We start from the raw sequence: 23,556 nt of genomic DNA on the forward strand, positions 1-23,556 counted from the left end.
CAGATCTGACTTTGCATAATATGAACCCAACCAGCACCACTCGCCCCCCTTCCTTCATCTGGCAGTAAGGGACTTCCCTGTCTGAGCTCACCATGAACTACAGGACCGTTTACTTCAACAACTTCTTCTTTCTGCTGAGACTCTCCTTAACACTGGCATGGATACAGTGGTGGGTTCTTATGACTGATAGTCCCTGGCTGTATTATCAACCCATCTGAGATCAGTGTGCAGCTTTACTGAGGATTAAGCGATTACATCATCTTTACAAAATACTCGCATGCACAAGCAAATTCATTCTCATGCAACATAAACATGGTCTTCAAGGCTCCATGTGGTTTTCCAGGTTTTTTTCCAGCCACTGGGCTTCCTGTCTCCTCCTACACATCTTGCTTTCTTTTCTTCTCTCAAGCTTGACACCAACTGGTGATTTCCAGTTTTGATGGAAGCCTCTGGACCATGAAGTGGCCTTCATGTTTGTTTGTGACTGTCTGAAGAAGTATCTGCACCTGCATTGGCACTGTAGAGGTAAATATCAACAAAAATTCATCCGAGAATCCTAATTCTCTGTATTAGAATGTCTTTGTTTAATGTTTGTCTTTTGCTATGGACAAGATGACAGATTTTTAATATCAAGATGAAAGATCAGCAAAGTAAATAGGTTTTTTAATACACTTAATATAGTTGTTTCAACTATTGTGGTGCGTCCCTTCAAAAAATTATTACTTAGGTCTGCACATCTAGTGTACAATCTCACAGAAAAGTTTTATAATAACAACTTAATAGTGTTGAATGAGACTAAATGTTCCCATTTTATCACGTTACAGACACACACTTCAAACTAATTTTATTGGAGCTGTATTGGGATTTAGCTCTAACAACCCAGAACAGCTTCCCTAAACCTGAAAAAAAAGACATCCCCACAGCATGATGCTACCACCATTGTGTTTCAAAGTGAGTTTTTCTACCTGAGCTGTGAATCCCTGCAGCTCCACCAGAGTTACCATGGGCCTCCTGGCTGCTTCTCTGATTGTTTTCTCATTTGTGTCTGAGTGGGATTTCACTTCTACCAAATGTTCCAATTTTATATGGCTTGAAACAAGCCATATAAGATGTTCAAAGCTTAAAGTATTGCTACTAATTCAGTGAGTTCTGAAGGCAGTTTGTTACACTGGATTGTATTTAAATGTATCAGAGTAGAGAGGGTTCAATAAGGATGCATGATCCAGTTTTTAGATTTTTATTTGCAAAGAAGGTTTGCAAATAAACCCACTGTAAAATTAACTACTTTAAATTATCCAATCATACAAAATATTTTTACATTTTTGGTCTGAATGCAAGAACATTTGGAAAACTGTAGCTACAATATGCTTTATTTACTTTATTAGCACCAATGGGAAAATCTGTTTTTTTTTTCTTTTTTCATTGTAACACAATAATATTTGTATTATTCATAAACTTCTAAACACAACATTGTTATAGGGGGAGAAAACTAATTTGTCTAAATAAAATCAAAGTACCTCAGAGGCAAAAATCATGTTTGTTCCACCTCAGGGTCTAAGATATGATAGAGCAATTTTCTTCAAATAAGTGCAGCTGTAATATGTGGAACATTTCCCATAAGTTAGTCATTAATTCCTTTAAGTTATCTCTGCCAGTCCCAGGCAAGTGTCAAGCAATGCATTAACACAATTTGCCCTTGTGAAAACGGATTACTGTTTGAAATTGGAACACGAGGTTGTAATTAATGTAATATTTTGGATTTAAAAAAAACTATTTAATCCTGAAAAACCCCATGTTTAAAATACGTTCTTGGCTAATCTTTGAAGATATACACATTTTGTTATGTAAACATAAGAATGTTAACTATTAAACCATGTGTAGCAAGAAAAAAAGAGGCATTATTTGAAATTAAATCTTTATAAAAGCCTGGATTCTCTCTATTGTGTCTTTGGGAAGGATATATATTTTTGAAAAGTGTATCTGTGTATAGCGGGTAGAAAATGTGCCATTTCTCGCTGTCATGTCACAAGACGCAAACATAACTACATTACCGAGGTGATCTTTTTTGGAGTTCTTTCGTTTCTGAACATTATTCCTCTGTTTCTATCAGAGCCTGCATGCCTCGCTTAATGAATTATGCATACTGATTGATTCCCAGCAGATGCTGGAGGATGGACCCTTTCTCCATGAAAACAAACAAGAGACATTATACACCATGGACGCATGCAGGGAGTCTATAAATAGCACCTTGATGCTTGTTTAGCCCAGAGATGCAAACTTGCATTTTTAAAGGGTCAGACTGAAGTAACGCTTCTGCATTGAAAAAAAGAGCCGTTCATTTGTTTTAAAATGGAGAAAATGGTTGTTGAGGACAAAGCAATTGAGTGAGGAGGTTGTGTCTGTGTCATTGGGTTTTTAAGCTAAATTTATTCATTGGGTTACAGATAAAATGTTAGGGACCCCATAGAATAAATCTTTTCCCTTTCCCCCCCCCATATCTACAGCATGATTCTACATTCATCATTTTACAATAAGATGGTTAGTTTGTTCTGGGTAATGTGCAATGTTGGTTTTACTGCCGCACGAAATGTTTGGCATGTATGCAAAAGTTCAGTTGTGTTCATGTGACCAGATGATCTTCCTCCACATGCTTTGTCACCTGCCTGGATATTGACACACTTCAAAACTTGATTTTTATAATTTTCTTTCCACAACAGGCTGATTTCTTCCCACTCTTCTATAAAAGGGAGAATTCTATAGTATACATTAAATATTACTGGTTGTGTAGATAGAGCACAGAACTGGGGATTTCTGAAGCTAATGTAGAATTACATTTTGATTGCTTTGTTGACAGCCATGTCTTGGTAGGTTTGTAGTTCCATACACTGTTCATTTTAAGTTGTACGACTGAACAGTGGGTCATAATGCTTTAAAATGTTCCATGGCTTCTTCCCTGACCTGTCCGCTGTCTTACTAGGTCGTTATGATGCTGATTATTTTCTAATATTCTCCTGCAAGGCTCTGAGGGCTTCAAACAGCTGCCTTCACACAGAGATGCAATTGCGCACAGGTGAACAATTTCTAAATATTGGATCACTTCTGAAGGAAAATGGTTGTTTACAGATATCAGAGTAAATTTCAAAACATGTTTGCTTCTTCAAAATTATGCACCACATATATTATATAAAATTCCAATAAAATACATTGATGCTTAGCGTTGTTCTGTGACAAACTCTGGAATAATTTAAGCAAGAGTGGTCGGTATGAGAATTAATCAAAACTACAGACTACTATGATGGCAGCCGGCCAGCTGAGTGATGCGTGCGGTTTTAAACCGCCCCAGCATCCAGCCCTACTTCTCTGTTGGCGTCCTAATGATCACTCGGCTCTCTACTCATAGCGTCTGGCTGATTTTTTTTTTTCTTTTTCTTTTTTTTTTTTTTTGTGCTGTATTCCAGCCCTCTCTCCTCCTCTTCCTCCTCTCCCTCCTCATCCTCCCCTCCCCTTGACTCTTCCGAGTTCGATGAGATCGGCTCTGGGCCCTGCCGTGAGTTCTCGGTGCGGGCGACAGCGCTGCTGAACATGGCGTCAGACGGGATGATTTTAACGAACCACGACCACCAAATCCGGGTCGGAGTCCTGACAGGTAAACGGCACAACCGCCAATCTGTTCCTTCACATCGTTCTCATCTTTCGTTGGGTTGATTTTACGCCGGCTGTCTGTCTTGATCTTTACAGATGTCTGCTGATTTTTTTTCTCTCCCTACTTTGTGCGGCGGCGGCGTCTCCGTTTCTCGCTGGGTTTTCGTTTTTCTTTTTTTTTTTTTTTGCATCCTCTTGGAGGCGACGCAGGCTTACAGTCTGGATTGTTTCCCTTTCCTCTCATATTTCCTGTATACATGAGATCCATGCATTTAAATCTGTAGACGTGCGTTTTGCACTGTAAATGTCTTTTCCAGCCGTGCTTCCCCCCGCCCTCCCCATCCCCTCTGCTTGGGGAAAAGGCGCACAGTTTATGTGTACTGAATAATTCATGTCTCTATCAGCTTGTCAGAGCTAGAAAAAATATTACAGCTCACGGTTTGTTGTTGGATCACTGATAAAGATGCTCGAATTTGTGTTATTGACATTCAACTGACCACAGCGATTTTTTGAAGTGTTGCTCACGACAGTCGCGTTAGGTAAATGATGAGCGCATCCTTGGCCTTTTTTTTTTTAAAGAGCAGGACGTGATGTTTGGAGGAAAATCTTTCTTTTTAAAAAAAAAAAAAAATTGCATATAGACATTAGATGTTGCATATGTTGTGTGAATAAGGAGAACTTTGTCTTGATGAGGCTCCGCACGCCAGTAAACCCTGGCATGCTTATTTAATTCAGCGAGTTTACGGCGTGTCTCCGATGTTCGAAGCGTTATGCGGATGGTGTTGGAGCTGGTCGCCGCCGGCCTTCATGTCTCCCATTCTTGACATCTGCGTGCGTGTGTGTGCGTGCGTGCATTTGTGTGTGTTGCTATGTCATGCACCTGAGCGTCAATCAGGCGAAACCAGCGGTTGCGGTCATGATCGGCGAGTAAATCAAACAGATTTTGCGGGGAATGTAAGGAGGGAGGGGTTTGGTGGAGGTGATGGTGCTGCTTGGGTGGATACATGATAAATGCTGTCCAAAAAAATACGCTCCCTCTCCCTCCCCTTCCCCTCTCCTCTCGGCTTCTTTCCTCTCTGTCCATCCTGTGTGAGGCAGGGTCGATCAATATTGCAGGAAAGCCACGCACAGATCCCCCCACCCCTCCGCTCCTCCACACATACACGGATACGGTAGGCTATTCCCTCCATATGTAAATCCGCAAAAGGAGGAGGCGGAGGTGGTAGGAATCACTGTGTAAGACCCTCTACTAAAATCTGCCAGGGAAACCCCCACTACCGTCAACACTACAGCCACTCGTCTCCTTCCTCTCACCCCCCTCCTTTCCTCTACGCCGCGTTGGAAGGAGGGAGCGCGCTGTCCGCGGTGCTGAAATCCAGCGCCGCTCACAAATCAGTGCGGCACTCAGAGCCGGCTCAAGGTTTTATGAGAACCTGGGCAGATCTTCCTCTGGGGGTCAATTTTTAACTTTTCTAATACTCATTTTAATACTATGTTAAAGGATTTTTTTTTTATCTGACTAAATTGTGCTCTATTTTCATTTTCACTTCAAGATAATGGTGTATTTGATCTGCATTGAGTCATTTCTTATTAACTTCTACAATTAAGTTGAAGTCAAAAGGGCTCAGATCTGACAGACTAGAATTGTAGAGTTGTTTTTAGCTATACTAAAAACAACTAATGTGTGCTAATGTGTTAATGTACTTACGACTCAACCAATTACGTGAAACCCATACGTTGTGGAGATGACTTGTTCAAATGAAGCTGCCAAATTAGGGGAAAATGTTATAAAAGTGACGTTGAATGTGGAATGGTTATTGTTGCCAGACAGGCAGTTTCAGAAGCTGCTGACACAGTATGCTTTTTTTTTCTCTTCACCAAACCATTTCTCTTGTTCAGAGAATTTCCAGTGAGTTGTTGTTGTTGTGCAGATGAAATTGCCTCTTTTTGTTGCCAAAGGAGAATGGGCAGACTTGTTTCAGATGAAAGACAGCAGCAGATTCAATAATCACTTGTTGCAATAAACAACACTACACCACACTAAACCTACAGAAGCTGAAGACCAAACCAGGTACCGGTCCTGTTGGCTTAGAAAAAGGAAACTGGTGCTACTGGACACACCCACCAAAATTAGAAAATACCAGATTGCCCATTCCAACAAGTTTCTATTTCAGCTATGCCATTAAGATGGCCATTTCAGCTTGCTTTATATCATTTATATAGGCTTGTGGTGGTGCTGCATCAGTGTGGAAGATATTTTTTGGCCCACTGCTGGTGTCTTAGTACTAATTGAGGATTTCTGAAATGCCACAGCCTACACGAGTATTGTTGATGACCATGTTCATCCTTTTATGACCAAACTGTTCCCATGTTCTGACTATTTCCAGTATTTCAAAGCTCAAATCATCTCAAGCTGGATTTCTGATCATGATATTTCTATACTGTACTCCAATGGTTCCCACAGGCCACAGATCTCTGCACAAATATGCACCTTTGGAATGTAGTGAAATGGTGTATTTGTATCACAAATGTTCAGCCAACAAATCTGCAGCAATTATTTAATGCTGGTTTGTCCCTGTAGAACAGAATCTCTGAGGAACTTCTAGAACAACGTGTTGAATGCATACCATGAAGAATTAGGGTAATTAAAGGCAAATTAGGGTTTTGAAGGGAAAACAGGATCAAACCAGGCGCTAGCAAGATGTACTTAATAAAGAGGCCGGAGAGTGTGCGGTCTTTTTTTTTTTTCTTTTTAATGTGAAGCCTAATATGCAACAAGTTTATTAACTCAGACTAAATATGCTGTTTTGGTTTTGGGAGGAATTATTTTTCATTCTCAAACCACTGCAGTGCAGACAAAAAGGATCATACTTGCTGAATTACAAAGTTAAGCTGCCCTTAAAATATTTGCTAACACAAGCAGCTCAAACCACCAAATTACCTTTCATATGTCCATCACCTAATAACCACTCTGGTTTCTCTCTAGTATGACAGGGACCACATCATGATGGTTAGATAAATAGGTACGACCTCTAAAACTGTAGCTCTTGTAGTCAACAGTGATAAACCCAGGACAGGGTCATGACCCATCTTGGCATTTAGACAAGCTGGTTGCTTACATGTTGCTGGACAAATTTGCTTTACTAAAATAATATCTCAATATAGAAAACTAATTGTATGACTGGCTTTTTAAATCTAGACTGCATCCAACATCAAAGGAGTAAGGCCAAATTGCTGTAATAGTAACCCGTGTTTGTCTGACCTTCAAAAATTCAGATTATTTACGTGTCACTGCCTTGCCTTGGTGTGCTTGGGGTGGGTTAATGTAAATGAGCTAGTTTGTCACATGGAGGTGCACAGTTGTTAGTGTTGAAAACAGTAGAAAGCTGGCAACACGCAGCACCCAAGAGCAACAAAGGACATGCAGACTCGGCTCTGGAATGTGTCAGCAGCTCCAGGTAGACCAACAACAGACGCCATTCCAGGGCAGCCCTATGTCCTGCATAGAGGTACAGTAGGTTGTTAGGGAAGCACAGGAGTAGCTGCCCCCTGCCCAAAGAGCCACAGCATGAGGCAAAAACTGCTTTGCATCAAGTAGGAGAGACCCCTCCAACAAGGCAGGCAGGCAGCAGCCCACTCCTGCAGCCGGCGGTTGGAAGGACCAAGGTAGGGATGGCACGTCACCATCCCACCTGGGTGGCCCACCAGAGCTCAGCTTATTCTATGTGGTCAACACAAACACGCCGCCACCCCCCTGATGCTGTCTAGTATATATAGTATATTAAACAGGGAGGTATAATCATGCCTGAAAACCTGAAGTTATCTATTTAAATATTAGCTACTTGTTACTAATATTTAATGCCCAAATTTGCAAAGGTGTGAAATGGGCGAAATGAACATCACTTGTTTGCGCAGCAGGAAATGAAAAGTATCTGACATAAAACAAGTAAAAATAAGAACATGTTGTACTTACTGCACATTTCAACATTTACAAACAAAATTAATCCAAAATTTAAGGAAAGTTGACCGGAAACTTGTTAGGACGTGCAACCTAACCCACTGACTCTACTGTATTTGATCACCAACAACAAATATGAAGCAAAATATACGGAAACATAAATTAAGCAGAGCTTATTTAATACATTTCCATATCATTGTTTACTTTCTTAAGAAAGCAGTATTCCTATTACTTGTTGAACTGAATTAATTTTATATTTAAGTTGCAGTTGAATGTTGACCATTTATTGGTGTTGCACTAAAAATACAAAAAATGCTATTTAGTCTTTAAATTGCGTAGTATTGCAAAGTACTGCCTTCAAAAACTGGCAATATGTAAAATTACATGCAGTAGATATTGAGTTTTAATTATTTTTTGTATTGTAATATTTTCAAATCACTTTTTCTACACTAAAGCTCAGTTAGCACTAACAAAATCTGCATGATTAGGAATCTAGAAGTCAGAATATATTCATGTCATGTCCCATCATTTCTATTAGGGCCCACCACCACATCAGAGGGGGTTAATGTCTCCATGTGTCATCAGTCACTTGGAATCCTCAACTGCATCCCCTACGTTGTGACAGATTGCCAGCTTGATCTCACTGTGCAGTGTTGACAATTCCTGCATGCATATGCAGACGTTGAGATGCGTAGAGACACAACTGACAGGCTTATTTGTCTTTTTGATGTATATCTATGTGCAAGAGAAGGAGGGCTTGCATTGGCAGGGAAACGGCTTCAAAGGAGCAAGGGAATAAACTCGGGGAAAACTGTGCACAATGCGCATTTTATCTGACCTTTACCATGAAAAATTGAACGATGACAATTTTGATAAGACAATTTGGTTATTGCAGCAAAGCTCAGCCTTCTGTGGTGTCACATTACGATTAAGGGAGTTTGTGTGAGCAGAATGTTTATGAACTTCAGAGGATTGGATCAATCATTTGTCTCTCTGGGGTCAAAGGTGAGACAGCGACCTTGGCTCACCTTCCTCCATCACTTAGCTCCACATCCATTTAGACAGGAGACAGACAGCTGTGTTTAGACCTTTACACTGTGGGAAGGAGCTGCATTTAACATGTGCATGTATTTTGTGGCTTGCATGGAGAAGAAGTGGGGCTTATTAATCAGGAAAGGGAGAGGGGAAACGTGAGGTAGGATAACTGGGGGTGAACATGCTGTCACTTGTCAGAAATGTCTTATAAATCTTCGCTTATAGAGGCGATGGAGGCTTCTCATGCTGTTCTCCACATGTTAGGAAGTGTATTTAAATCCTTGTGTGTTTTTGAATGTTGTGTATATCGCTCTGTGTTCCTACGCAGTCTGAGGATTCGGCCAACAATGTCACTGAGTTATGCACATTGATTTTTAGATACAGTTCTTGAAAAATTCTTTATGGGCTCCAGATTCTGTTACTGCAAAATATTGCAACTGATGGTGAAAATCATTTTGAACTTGCAGTGATGTAAAATTAATTTTAATGTGACAATTTTACATTTTGAATGTGTTGGCGATGGGCACAAAAAAATTCTCTTATTTTACCTTGTTTGTAAAATGCATGTTTGGTTTTTTGGGGGGTTTTTTGTCTAAGACTTGATGCATGAGCATCTGTTGTGCGTTCCACAAATGCACCTCTACTATGGGCGACACTGAACACAATATATACCGGGACGTTTTGGTACCAAACGAATATAGCATTTCTTAAGCTAAACAGATCCACAATTTTTTGCAGAACCGAGTTCACTAGTGTCCCTTGTACAACTTCAGAAAGAAATACCAAAATGGTCCTTAGAACGTCTTTTTATGAGGAACATTAAGGTTCCTTATTCAGCTAAAGTGAGGACTGAGAAAAAACAGAAGCTCTGAACCAAGCGTTTGTCAGCTTTTTTCAACACTTAACTTAATTATTCAACAGAAACAACTTTAGCTGAATATAAACACCACTGGTATTGAAGAGAAAATTGCTAAGTTTCACATTCTGTTGCTTGTAGTATCACTCAATGGGCCTAAAATGCTGCGTGGTAGCAGACATGTTGATAGCATTCCCTGAGAAGAGAGGGGATAACTCAACAACTGAACATTTAAAGAGCAGATAGGGACTATTCATATGTTGTATTATCTATAACAACCCCCAAAGGATATAGATATTTTTTTATTCTCACATAGCATAGTCTTATTCCAAAATTCCCTGAAATTGATCCGTGGATTGGCTATCACTGCTTATAGTTGATTAACTAAAAATTATTATGAAAAATAAAAATCTCCACTTTCGTTTTATACTAGCTACTCTTTGATGATGATACAATCAAACTAATTCTTTGTTCACTGCTGAATAAAGAAAACAGAAATGATTAGTTTCTTTCGATCAAAGCATACAAACACAAACTGAGCCACGACTTTGAAACTGATCTATGTTCTCGACTGATTTTTGTTTACTTCACTAAGCTTATTATGCTTTTAAGAGTTTTTTTTCTATGTTAATAATCAAATCCCAACATAATATAATTACATTGGATGTAATTATCATAATTTGAAAAGTTTAAAGGGTATCTAATACTTTTGCAATGCATTACAGATACATGTACCTGTATTCAATAGCTTATCAAAAGGCATCCAATTGATTTAAATCTGCATAAGTTCCATTTTGTGTGTGGATGAGGCCATATGGCAAAATTAAACCGCAGCACATCATGCACAGCTATGGTTGCTCTTGAATGTGGGGTGTAACTCACTGACCATAGAAAGCTCCATTGATGCCGACTGCTGAGTGTGTGACTTAGCTTGAGGCTTTCCTCAAAGAGACTCAGATATCCTCTCACCGGCCAACTTCTGAAGAGGACAGGGAAACTAGATCATGCGACAAACAGTTCAGATCATTTTCTGTTCTTTCTCTCTATGTATCAGGTCCATCTTCATTTATGTTTCTCTCTCCCTCAATTTTTTATGTGTCTCCCTTATTTGCAACAACTGAGACACAGAGTGTGCTGGTGGGTTTCCAGACATATACATTTGTCACAAGGACATACAGTTGTGGCATTGAGTGTTCCCAAAACAGCTGCATTCAGTCCCTCTTTGTTTGCAATCACGCGTCCCCTAATATGTTGCCACTTTATATGGTTATTGTATAAAATGTAGAAATAGAATAGTTTTTATAACATCACTGTCTATTATGTGAAATGTAAAGGTGTCAAAGTATGTCTGTTTACAGATGGGCTTGCAAACTTGTATGTGAAACTACATGTGCGGGTGTTCTGTTGAAAGTTAATGATACATTTTTAATATAATTTAACACCTTGATTTGTGTTGAGAGATTACTAAAAATGCACATGTACTAAAGAAGCCGAGAGGAGAAGCTAGAAGTTGGATTGATGAGAAGAGAATCTTGAATCTGGACACTCTTCCTGTCCCAGTAAAACCAAAGCCAGCTAAAAGAGTCCTTTGAGGTTAGGATGCCCCCCTGGATGCTTCCTTTGGGAAATGTTCTGAACATGTTGGAAGGAGACCCTATGGCAGACCTAAAACTCACTTGAGGGACCAAATTATTAATGATGGGAATAATGGGAAGTAGAAGGTAGTAGTAGAAAGGTGTGTATAACCTTTCAGTGTCAGTGGGATTTATGGGTGAGATCAAACTTCTCCCCAGAAATCCCAAATTAGGCAAAACAAAATTGTATATTTCAACAATAATGTGAATGTATTTCTGTTTCTCTTTAGTCTTGATGAGTTTGGAACTTTTCAAGGTTTTCTCTATTAGTTTCTCAATGTCAGCTGTTTGATCCTTAAACCTCTTTCACTTGTGAAAGGTGCAAATAATGATGGATGCAAACAAAATTCTCCAAATGCTTGGACATTTTACACCTTTGTAGTTGTGTTTTCAATTATATCCTTTTCAAAACTTCAGCTCTGTTTCTGTGTTTAGCTTTTTCAAAGTCTTATGTGAACATGGCGATCCTATATTTCCAATTTATGGTCAAATATAAAAGCTGTTATATCCTGTAAATGAGTACTAGAATAATGGCTAAATTAAATAAAAGGAAGGACCATCTGTTAGCAATCATCATTTCATTTGTGCGTTTTGCTGCAAATTACTTCTGCCAACTTACTGGGCTACCCTTAAAAGAATTAAAATCTCTTTATTCTCTTACACTAGAATTAGTGGGAAAATAAATGTTTGGCTTATACGTGGTCTTAAAGGGATTTGTTCCTATTTTCCTTTTGTACCTGAAACTATGACACAAATGAGAAGTCAGATGAATTAGACGTCTTAAACTGTGTGTGTGGGGGGGGAGTAGTGGTAAAAAGAACATTTTCTATCACAGAAACTGAAAGTTACATTTTGAAATTAATTGAACTTTTTTTTGGACATGGCAAACAAACATGATTAACTACAATGCAACTAAATAGCAACTTTCATGGCCATTTTTAGAGAGATTTTCAAATTATTTGCTGGAAAGAAAAAAAATTTCATGCTGTTGCCAGACTTGTGTGGGTATTTTTTTCCCCACAGATGCCCACATGCCTAAATTAGATGGCACTTTTAAGTTACCCACAATTAGGAAGCTGGTTGTTTACAACAGGGGGTTCACATTCTTCCTCCCAGCATCATCTTGGATCAGCTTGCCCTCCCAAAGCCTTCTTAGACGGTCAAAAATTTGCCAGTGCATAGATGGAAGACGTATAAAGTTACCAGCAGAGGCAGAATACTTTTATTAATACTGGGATATTATTAAGACATATATTTCCCAGCCCTAGTGGGAAATATACTCCCTCCCAGTTAAGAGATGACATTAGATACAGTTTTCTGGAGGAATTCATATTTTGTGTTTGACAGTATTTTAAGTACCTAATCATAGAAAGTATTAAAAAAAAATTTAAAAAGTATTTTCTCCTCAATCTTAGTGCCTTTGTTATGTCACAATGCCTACTTTCCTCATGTCTCCACAGGGGACGCCAAAAATACACCACTAAACTACAAAGCAGACATTAAAATAAGTAAGTACTTACTCCCTCATAGCCACTGGTGTGTCTCTGCTTGCAGTAGCAACAAAACATTATTATCCTTCCCTGTTTTCTACTCTGCTGACTCTGAGTGGGACAAATGTAACATGCTGATAAAGGTGACATCACGACTTAAAAAAAACAACAAAAAAACCCCCCCACAGAATATAAATGTTACCTTTTGGTTCAGTGGTGATGGCTGTTGGATGAGAATCAGTGAGCCCTGGGCATGTGACTACACACTAACATGATTTTTACTCTTCATTTTCCTGCTTTGACCCAACTGTCTGTGTCTAAGTGTGTTGGAGTCCTTGCTGCGCTGCTACTGGGTGATGTCTTGTAATGATCTGTGGGCATCTGCTCAGCAATATGCTAGTTTGAGAGGGATATGCTTGAAACAGAGGCGCTTAAATGGAAAGAGACATGACAACTTGGGCATTTGCTTATTTCTTGTGTTTCCATATTTTAATGCGTTTTCTGCATTTTACATTTGTAGCCCATTAATTCATATCTCTTAAATCTTGTTAACATTTTGTCATATTACAACTATGTTTCAGTATACACAACATATAGCATAGCGTGTGAGAAAATAAATCATGCTTTTCCAATTTTGTTGACCAGTTTTGAACATCTCACATAGTACTCTTTAGTCTGACATTCAAACCAAACAAGAACTCACCATCAACCAAAAGTGACGGGGAGAGTCAGAGAGGCAGCCAAGTGGATCATAGCAACTTTGGAGGAGCTGCATAGATCTACAGCTCAGGTGGGAGAATCGGTAACACTTTATTTGACGGGTTGTGAATAAGACTGTCATGACACCATCATAAACATGACATAACACCTGTCATAAACATGAGTAAGTCTTCATGAATATTTATGACTGTTGTCATAAAGTGTCATTCGGTAAATCATGACACTTTTAATACAAAGCTGACATTATTCAAAATGTCTTTGTTACCAAGAAATCATGATCTGACATAAATTATTACTATTATTGTATTATAAAGTATTACTGATTAAACTTTAGCTTTAATAATAAGCAAACTATGGAAAAGCATGTTGGTGGTAGCATCATGCTGAGGGGTGCTTCTGTTCGGTCACTGCTGAAATTTATGGGGAAGAACTGAGCTAAATACAGGACAGTAAGTAGTGGTAGAAAACATGTTGAAGGGTGCAGGACTTGAGCTTGTTTTCATTACGTGTGCCGTAATGAAAACACAAGCAGACCCTCATTTAATTTAACTTTATTCCTTCGTCCTCTCTGTATCAAGTACTCCCACACACACACAGACACACACACACAGCTGTCACAGAGGACAGCAGTAAGGCATGTGAACCACATGACCAGAATAGACAATCTGGGATCAGAGACATGGACACAGAATGTGAATTAAGCCTTGACTGCAAAGGAATTACTTTCAGTGTTTAGCTGGGAAGTGGAGTGGGTAAATGTGTGTTTGGCTAAAAGGAGTCATTCCATTTTTTAACATGCCATCTCTGTCTCTGTGTTTCACTCATTTTCTATCTGCTTTAATAGAAATGATCATTGTGCACGCTAAATGGACTTTGGTTGTAGTTGCAAGATTGAACAAGAGGCAGAGGGTATGTGACAGACAAGTAGAGGAGTCTCCTGGAGACTCTTGTCGAACCTTCAGTGACGAGGTCTATCAGGGCTGGCTGGAGAGCTCTTCCAAGACTGTGTGGGAATGTTTGCTGGAATAATACAACAAATAAGTGGAACTACAGGTGTGTAAACTTAGAAATGTACTCAAGATGACTTTAAGATGTTAAATTACCCAGTCTTGGGTTAAAATTCCAATATGTTGATATGAATTGGCCAAAGAACAATTTAACCCAGAACCCTCTTGCCTGCTTTTTAATTTCCAATAATTAGGATACAAAATAACTGACTTTACTATTAAATGGCAACACATAAATTCTCCCTCCTTTCTGGCGAGTCCCTTGTGATAACCCGTTAAAAGAGAAACCGTTGAGTTATGATGACAGAGATTGAGATAAAGATAATGTAGAGGTTTTAACTGATGAGTCACCTAAAAGTCCACTAGCTCCTGGATCCTTGCTTCAGGTGTTAATTAGAGCAACATAGAAAAAAAAGATCCACAAGTAAAGAAAAGTGAGACAAAAAAACCAGACAAATCACCACAAATTCATCAGGATGCTGTCATCCTATTTTTTTTTTTATATTTGGCTTTTGTCTAACAGGGCTCTGAAACGGACACCTTTCTCACATTTCACAAGGTCAGCTAGGTTAAATATAGCACTAATAATACAATTTGTGAGTTTAGTTTAGTTTATTTATCATCCACAATTAGCCACAGCAATGCTGCCACTATTCTTACAGTGGTCCACACACATGAGTTACATTTCTAAAACAGTTTACAGAAAATTAATAGAAATGAAACAGAACAAAACAAACCAACAAAACAAAGACATTGAAGACATGGCAAAATACATGGAATTTTAGGTTAAACTCACAGTTCACTATAGGGTAGTATTTTCAATTCACATCCCGGAACTTATATTGTCTGCACTTTACTAAAATACAGTTTTATCCATCCTTAACAATTTACTATCATTAAATATAACATATGTCTGCAACTGGGTGTATGTTACAGAGAACTACATCTATAGAACAAGAAAACTAATACTAAAAACCAGATGTAGCCAATCATTAGCACCAGACGTTTACCTTTTGACATCATTTTTGCCTGTTTGAGTTCATTGTGCAAGCGAATTTTCAATGCTCTGCTTGTTGCGATCTATGCACATATTGTGCAACGTAGTACTTGCATAATTAACATTATTGGAATGATTATTGACTTGAAAGTGGTTTCTGTGCACTGGATTTATATCCATCTTAGTTGTCTGATTTACAAGGTAATGCTTACACAAAAGTCACCTTGTTAAACTGAATCTCAATGCAAGTGGAAAAGTTCTGTTTTTATAAATAAGCAATCGAATGTCATAAGATTGCCACATTAGCTTTAATTATTTAAAAGCAAAAACTGGGCAAGTGTAATTTTGTGTAATCAGAGTTGCAGCTTGATTTGCACCACAGTAAGTCAGACTGATGTCCTGGGCTGCCTCTGATTACACCTAAATAAACAAGATTTTTAAGCATAGTTAGGATGTGGAAGGTGTCCTGTCGTTTCCATGATTGAGTTAAATGGTAAATAGCCTGTATTTGTGTAGTTGAGGACCCTAAACACTTCACACCACATTTAGTCACGCATCCATTCATGCACACCCCTTTCACACGCTGATGATGGCAAGCTACATCGTAGCCACAGCTGCCCTGGGCAGTCTGACAGAAATGAGACTGCCATGCACCGTCGCCACCGGGCCCTCTGACCACCACCAGCAGGCAAAATGGGTGAAGTGTCCTGCCCAAAAACATAACAACTGAGACAAACAGAGCAGGGATTCGAACCAGCAAGCCACCGGTTACACCGTCCACACTGTAACAATACCTGAAGTCTTTTGTAATTAGCACCTTTTTCTGCTGTTTGTGATCTATCAATAAGATTTGGTATGTTTTCACCCTGAGAAAGAAGGTCTTAAATATAAAAATGCTTTGTTAGTGCACATGCTGTAATTTCAGTGAACATTATTTCTGGCTAATCAGATTTTTGAGTTGGGCAGATGGCTATTTTTTTTCAGTGGTGGATATTGGGGACATTGGGTTCAACAGGCAGAATTAATGTAGCAAAACCTACTATTGAGTTGCATTATGGGGAAAATATCTCAAGTAGCCCAGTGCTAAGGTAGTACCGGAGTACAACTTAATACATTTTTATCTTGCATTGATGAATCCATTTACACATTAAGTAATTTTTAATATTTAGTTGCAAAAATCATGGTTGCCTCTTCGGTCCCCTGTTAAAAATATTTGCATCTGGCAATTTTAGTGTTTGCTGATTGAATTTGTTAAATAATTTGTCATGAAATAAAATAAATATTGTCCTTTGCCTGGAATCAGTAAACAGACTCAGAAAATTACAGCAATACTGGAGAGTGCTTCAGATGTCTTGGGAAATGCAATAACAATCAAATCAAAATTGCTTAATGAAACAGCGCTATACACCATCATGAAAATAAACTGAATATCATTGCATAATATTGCATAAACGCTCAATTTTCAAAAATTTTAATATTTGAGTCATTATAAGTAGTCAAATATTTTCCTCGCTAATCTCTCTCTCTTTCTCCATTATCACAATGGTCCCACCAATGTCTTTAAGCTTAACAGCTCTGCCCCTAAAATTTGTATGCAAGTTGTGAATATCAAGGGCAGTGAAGGTCCATCCAAAAGTCAAGCGATATTCCAAACACCCAGAGTGTGAATGTGTGGTGCTTAAAATGAAAAGGTCTAATAAATATTGCATACCAGCAAGCAGTCACACATTGATATTGCGCTGACAATCTTGATTATAAATATTATATTTTGCAGTTGACAAAAACAAGGTGAAGGTGTGAAACTGGAAAACTGTGGCACTCACTTATGGAAACTGCCCGTCTACATCGTCTTTGACAGACATCTAGGATGTCCATTGACTTGTCACTTGAACAAAACTCCCTTCTTCCCCCACGATTCTGCCCCTCCTGAGGCCACAAGACCAGTCATGCTGAGGCGTGATATACTGATTGATGTGTTTTGCTTCAGGGTTCCTTCGTCATCTGATTTGTTTCATGGTTTTGACATTACCAATGCAAGTGTAAAACATTTAGAATAGAGTCCACTTAGCAATAGCAATAGAATAATACATAACACGGTTACAGATATTAGGATCTTTGGCCATGTTTCTTTTTGCACAAGATTGTCCAGAGTGCTTGCAGATGCTTGCAGATGCTTGGTTCAGCGGACCCAACATGCTTTCAGTTGTATCTAGGTCTTTGGACAAAAAGTTGTAATTTGTGTTTCAATGTTATTCTGCTGGCATATCAATGGCCCATTTTTATTTCCAGTCCCCCAGCCTCACAGATCGTCCACTTTACGTACCGGACATCAGGATTTTTCTTGCACTCAGGCCAAAATCCACCTGAAGTGTTTTTTGGAGTGAAGATAAATCTTGGTCTCCTCTGTTCAAATCACACAATTTTAGAAGTTGACCAGGCCACACCCGCAGCTTGGCAAGTGTTATTTTTTTAAACACTGCATTTTCATTTAGCAGTGTGGTTAATCAGATGCAAGGCAATGATATCTGACACTTGGCAAGTGTTATAAGGCTCAGAGCTTCAGAAATAAACATCACAGGCTCAGTCACTCTCCCACTCGTATCACATTTTCCTTTTAGACCATATCTCCTCTTTCCACACTCTATATTTGTCCGGGTCTCCTCACCTCTCGCTCTTGCCATTTTTTTATATACGTTTGCTGTCTCTCGTTGGTCAGCTCACTTCATTTCACCAAGAAACAGTGAGGTGTATTATAGGCCTCTGTTCAAATGTGCACGTGAATAATAGAAGAGGCCAGCTTTTTTCTAACAAGGTGTGCTTGATGGCCAAATCTGGTAATGTGTATATCTGTTGTTTTTTTCAGTCTTCTCTCTCATTCTGCCTCTCTATTATTTAGTATCACACCTTTTCTGTTTCTACTACAAAACCCTTTTAGATTATGGTAGCTGGGAATCAAATGTTAATCGACACCCACCCACACACTCGCACATTTCAAAGCAATCTGCACACACACTCAAAACAACCTGCTTGACTATCATGACTTGATAGATTTATTGCTTTTTGCATCATTTATAAGCTTACAACAGAGATGACAGGTGGTTTTTCAATCCAAGCACATGGCTGTAAACATTGGTAACAGTGAGTCAAGGAGTTTCTTTAACATTAACTCTGTTCAGCTAAATACCCTTTCAATTCTTATTTTTATTTTAAAGAATTGTCAGTGAAATGAATCCGAGCACTTTTGACTCATTTGAATTCAATTTGAGATGTTTGTAATCAGACATTTCCAAATTCAAAAATATATGAATGAAAATACTTAAATACAAAAACAGATATACGTTTAGTTTATGTCACAAATGTAGACTGTTAATCGTGTAAGCAATTATATCCAAGGAAAATTTTAGTCTTGACTGAATTTTTCACTGTAGCAAAGTTTTCTTCCAGCTCTGCATTTTAAAAACAAGTGAATAAAAAAGTACTAAAGTTATTCCAGAAATCAATGTTCTTTAAACTTATAGCAAGTCCTGCTATAACTTTACAGCAAGTTTTACTATAAGTTTGTTTGTTTACTATTTAAATTAAAAACAGTACAAGTCAATATATTTCTTAGTTATCAACTGAAAAATTTCTTCTGGCATTACAGTAGTCATGTTAATGAAATTTTATATTCAGACTTTTGAATGTTCTGTGATTTGTCCTTTGAGATTGGAAAGCCTCCTTGCCATCACCCTAATCTTTAGTGTTAGTTCAAAATATCACAAACTACATAAAAAAATATTGGGAGAAATGCATGTTGCTCACAGTTTCTGTTCTGCATTAACTCTACAATATTCACCAAAATCATATGACTGAATTGATTAAAACATTGCTTGTGTAAATAATAGAAACAGTGGAGTATGAAAAAGTCAGAGTTCAGGCACAAATCTCACAAATAATCTGCGCACACAACTAAAACCAGGACAAATTATCTGATTATTCCAAACTGAAAGACCTGCAAATAGTGATATAAGATTCGTGAGCCTTAATCTCACTGATATGCAAAAAACCTGTAAATGCAATAACAGTTTGGCTGTCTTCACTGCTGATTTGAGATGATGTTTATGATTAAATTGTCCATGATAATATCAAGCAATAGAAATAGTCTTGTGTATCTTTGCGCCATCTGCCACCTAAATAAAACTAGAATTGTATTCCAACTAAAATATTTCTTTGGAAATATCACATGTTTATAGTGAATTTGTCAGAAAAAAAAGGTGTTAAATAATGGCAGCCGTTCTTTAAATGTAAAGGTCACGGATGGAATATATTGAAGATTTAATTAGACAGAAAAATGACATATTCTTGAACTTAAAAATAACACATAAATTACAGGAAAGGTGAAAAGACATACGTTTGTGTGGCTCTTTCCAAGACAAAGTAAAATGTTCCTAAAAATGGAAAAAGCTCCATGAGCTGAAGGTCACACTGAGCCTCATAGGATGTGGGCATCTAAAATGAGTAGTAACTAATATAGCAAGTAGATTAATCCACAGTGAGAATAATTTTCAACTGCAGACCTTGCAGCTTGAAAGATTAACATAAATTATTTGAAGGTAATCTAAAATATTTTTAGATTTGGTTTAGAAGTATCTTGAATTTCTGCTCCTAAAATGGATCCCTGCATGCAGAAATGTACGATACTCATTGTGTGCTATGTATTGCACTTTACAGAGGATGTACAGATGGACTCAGAAGGGTGTTTGTTGCTATCGTATTTTAACCAAGCGTGCGTGTGTGTGGGTGTGTGGGTGTGTGTGTGGGCGTGAACATGGGTGAGCTCTGATAGTGGGAAGCTGGAATGTAATTGCAGCCACCGTCCAGAGGTTTGAATGTAATGAAGGCAGCTGCTTACAGGCTTCATCATTAGTACAACTCCGCATGGGGCACTTCCTGCATATGTGTGTGTGGGCATCTCTGTTTATGTGAACCAGGTATCAGTCATGGATTAATGGAAGTGTGTCTGCATTTTTATCGGATTGCTGTTTTTAATTTACCCCTTAGTAAGTTGTTCTACCAGCTTTCCTTGGATTATGTTTTTAAAAGTCAACAAGAAAAACCATAAGAATAAATGATCAGTGGTCATTGCTTTGACTTTTTCACAAGATTTTTTTTGTCTTTAAGTACATTGGAGACTTCAACTAATGATTAGTTTATCTGTCTGGTTTCAGAGATTAAAATATTGCATTACTCAAGACTCCAGAGTAAATCAAATCAATTCATTACATTTACTTCCATCCATCCATCCATCCATCCATCCATCCGGGCGAGAGGTGGGGTCACCCTGGACAGGTCGCCAGTCTGTCGCAGGGCAACACAGAGACATACAGGACAAACAACCATGCACACACACATTTACACCTAGGGAGAATTAAGAGACAGTCATGTTTTTGGACTGTGGGTGGAAGCCGGAGTACCCGGAGAGAACCCACGCATGCACAGGGAGAACATGCAAACTCCATGCAGAAAGACCCCGGGCTGGAAATCGAACCCAGGACCTTCTTGCTGCAAGGCACCAGTGCTACCAACTCCGCCACTGTGCAGCCTACTTACTTTTAACATGTAAATATAATGTTCAAATATTCACTTATTGTTTATGGAACAAGTGAGTATTTGAAAAGTTAAGTGGTTTCATGATTGGTCATTAAATGAGCTGTCATGCAGTAGTAACTAATAGTAATTAATAACTAATAACTATCAATTAGTGAATCTTGGCGGTAAAGTAAGTTGCACAGCCTTTTTTGAGTTGCTTCTTAGGGCTATGTAGAAAAAACAATTCAAATATGTACTTGAGTATAATCTAAGCGTCAACTGAGGCAGGGCTCTAAAAATATTTGTCTCGACTCAATGTTATCATCACAAACTTGGCTGTTTGGCCAGCACCCAATCACTTTTGTTTAGGTGTCTTTTTCTATTGTGAATGTTTCTTTCACCTTTTTAGAACTAGTATCACAATCTTCTTTCCTTCCACTGAATGATCTTGAGCTTATTACTTTAAAATTCTGTGCTGTACACTTTTTGGGCTCCACTGTGCTTGTCCACTGATTTCCCGATGATTGTGGACACAATTTGCCAGAGTCGCAGCTGTGCTGATCAGGCTTTCGATTCGCCTTTTCAGAAGTCAGGCTGGCAATAAAATGGGATTTGTGGGCAGAGAATGGAGGCTAGTCATGGGAGGGAGGCAGACAGTGGGCCAGACGATGATGAGGCTGCCATCTTTGCCACATGGGGACCCCATGGGGATGCAGTTTAAATTAACTTTCCACTTACTGAACAATGTGTCACTTACAATATGGTCTTGTCGGGTGCCCTAGAAATCAGTTTGACAGGTAAATCTCTTGAGACGTGTTTGTCTCTATCAGGGTTTGGCTCAAGATGTGCATTTTTTCTGACCATCAAATAATGTCTCTACTCAGCATAAATGTGTGACTTTACTTTGATTCTGGATCGCTATCTGTCAGCCTAATCGTGATCTGCAACACTGACTGCAGTTGCACCATAACCCATAACTTTCTTTATAAAGACCAATCAATACCTAATCTGATTAGACCTCAGCAATGGCTTGCAACTAACTCTGAAGGGCACAAGATAAAGAGACACATTGTTAATATTAGCCAATAACTATCCTTTACAATCCCTGGTCAGTTTCCAACCTTCCATCACTCTTTTTTCTTTTTTTTTTGAGTGACACACAACGAATGACTTTTGTGTTACCATGCAGATTTACACTGCTTGTTTAAATGGAACCTCTAGCTGGTGCAGCCCTGGGTTTCCCTGCATCAGCAGCTTGGAAGGATGCGGGAGTAGGAGGAGAAGGTGGGTGGAAGAGGCTTGGAAAGAAGGGAAATGGAGGCAGAGCAGAGAGAGAAAGTAAGGAAGAGTCAAAAATGTGCAGCTATTGATGCTAATGTAAGCATTTCTGCTGAAATCAATAGAGCCGCTTTCAACCAAATTTGCTTCAAATGCGAGAATGGTGTATATCTTATTAATTTCCCTTCCCCCCCACACACATTTGGGTAAACGCATTTGTTTGTTTTTCAATGGGCCTAAAACAACTTTAGTCATTTTGACTTTTAGAAATGTTTCTGAGCTGCACAATTCTGCAGGCCAGTGAAAATTAAGAAATTTAACAGTCGCAGTCTTATGGAGCAGTTGCAGTGATGCTTGAATGAGATTTGTGTTGCCAAGCAGGACAGCAAGTAGCAGCAGCAGTTTGCAGTAGTGTCAGTATACATAGCTGGTTCTGTTGTTGTTCACATTGTCTGTGTCGGATCACTTGAACAACTACAAAATCCTAAACAAACTTACTTACACTGATGTATTTGTAAATGAGGGGGCTTCCTGAAGAGTAAGTGTTTCAAGTAAGTGTTTCTTAGCATAAGGGACAAAATGTTCCAGTCAGTTGTTACAGTGTACAGTGTCCCCTCTCAGAGTCAGCCTCTTCTGACCCGTCCTATAAAGAGGATCAGTGTTGTGAGTCCAGTCCAGTTTATTGTTCAGGTGAACACCCAGGTACCTAGAAGAGTCCACAATCTCAATGTCCAATCCCAGGACCAGTGCCGTGCACGGACTTTTTGTGGGGCAGGTGCTCGAGTCGGAGAAAAAAAGGGCATCTTGTGCAGCACACAGATCCACCGACTACCTTAGTAGAATGGGACTTTTTACTGGAACAGCTTGAAGATAATGTCTATATACTATTGATTTCTATGTTAAAATCAATAGCCAAATGCTATCTTGGGCTACATACAATACATTGGGAAAAAAGATGTCTGAAAGGCAATGTTTTGATCAGAAAAAAAGGCAGGTGCTCTAGCAACTCCTAGTGTCTACTTGTGCACGTCCCTGCCCTGAATGTTCGCCGGGTCATGGAGATGGGTCTGCATCTACAGAAATCCACTATCAACTTCTTGGTTTTAGCAGCGTGGATCAGGAGATGGTTCTGCTTGCACCAGTCTACAAAGTCTTGTGTCTACTGTCTATACTGTGAGTCATTCTCACCTGTGATGAGGCCCACTACGACAGAGTCATAGTTTGTAGATGGCAGCGTGGGGAGTTAATGGAGAAGTATTCAGTGTAAAGGATGAAGTAGTATGTTGCCCCCACAGTTCCCTGTGTCCTCACAGACTGTGGACGGTCAGTGAGGTTGTCCAGGATCCAGTGGGTCAAGAGGTTGTCTTTGAA

General features: G+C 38.9%; 1 protein-coding gene across 9 annotated transcripts in view; it reads left to right on the forward strand.

Moving 5' to 3' along the window:
• Positions 1–3,490: 3,490 nt before the first annotated feature.
• Positions 3,491–23,556, forward strand: part of gphnb (gephyrin b) — an 89,804-nt gene continuing 69,738 nt past the window's right edge. For 4 of the 9 annotated variants that reach the window (XM_028040553.1, XM_028040558.1, XM_028040557.1 and 1 more), the window contains exon 1: positions 3,491–3,646. In XM_028040553.1, the coding sequence (XP_027896354.1) occupies positions 3,583–3,646 (64 nt within the window). In that variant the 5' untranslated portion in view covers positions 3,491–3,582. The remainder of the gene's footprint in view (positions 3,647–23,556) is intronic. The other 5 variants (XM_028040554.1, XM_028040560.1, XM_028040555.1 and 2 more) reach the window with 3 other exon arrangements.

This window comes from Xiphophorus couchianus, chromosome 15 (genome assembly GCF_001444195.1).
Source record: "Xiphophorus couchianus chromosome 15, X_couchianus-1.0, whole genome shotgun sequence".
NCBI classification, from domain to species: Eukaryota; Metazoa; Chordata; class Actinopteri; order Cyprinodontiformes; family Poeciliidae; genus Xiphophorus; species Xiphophorus couchianus.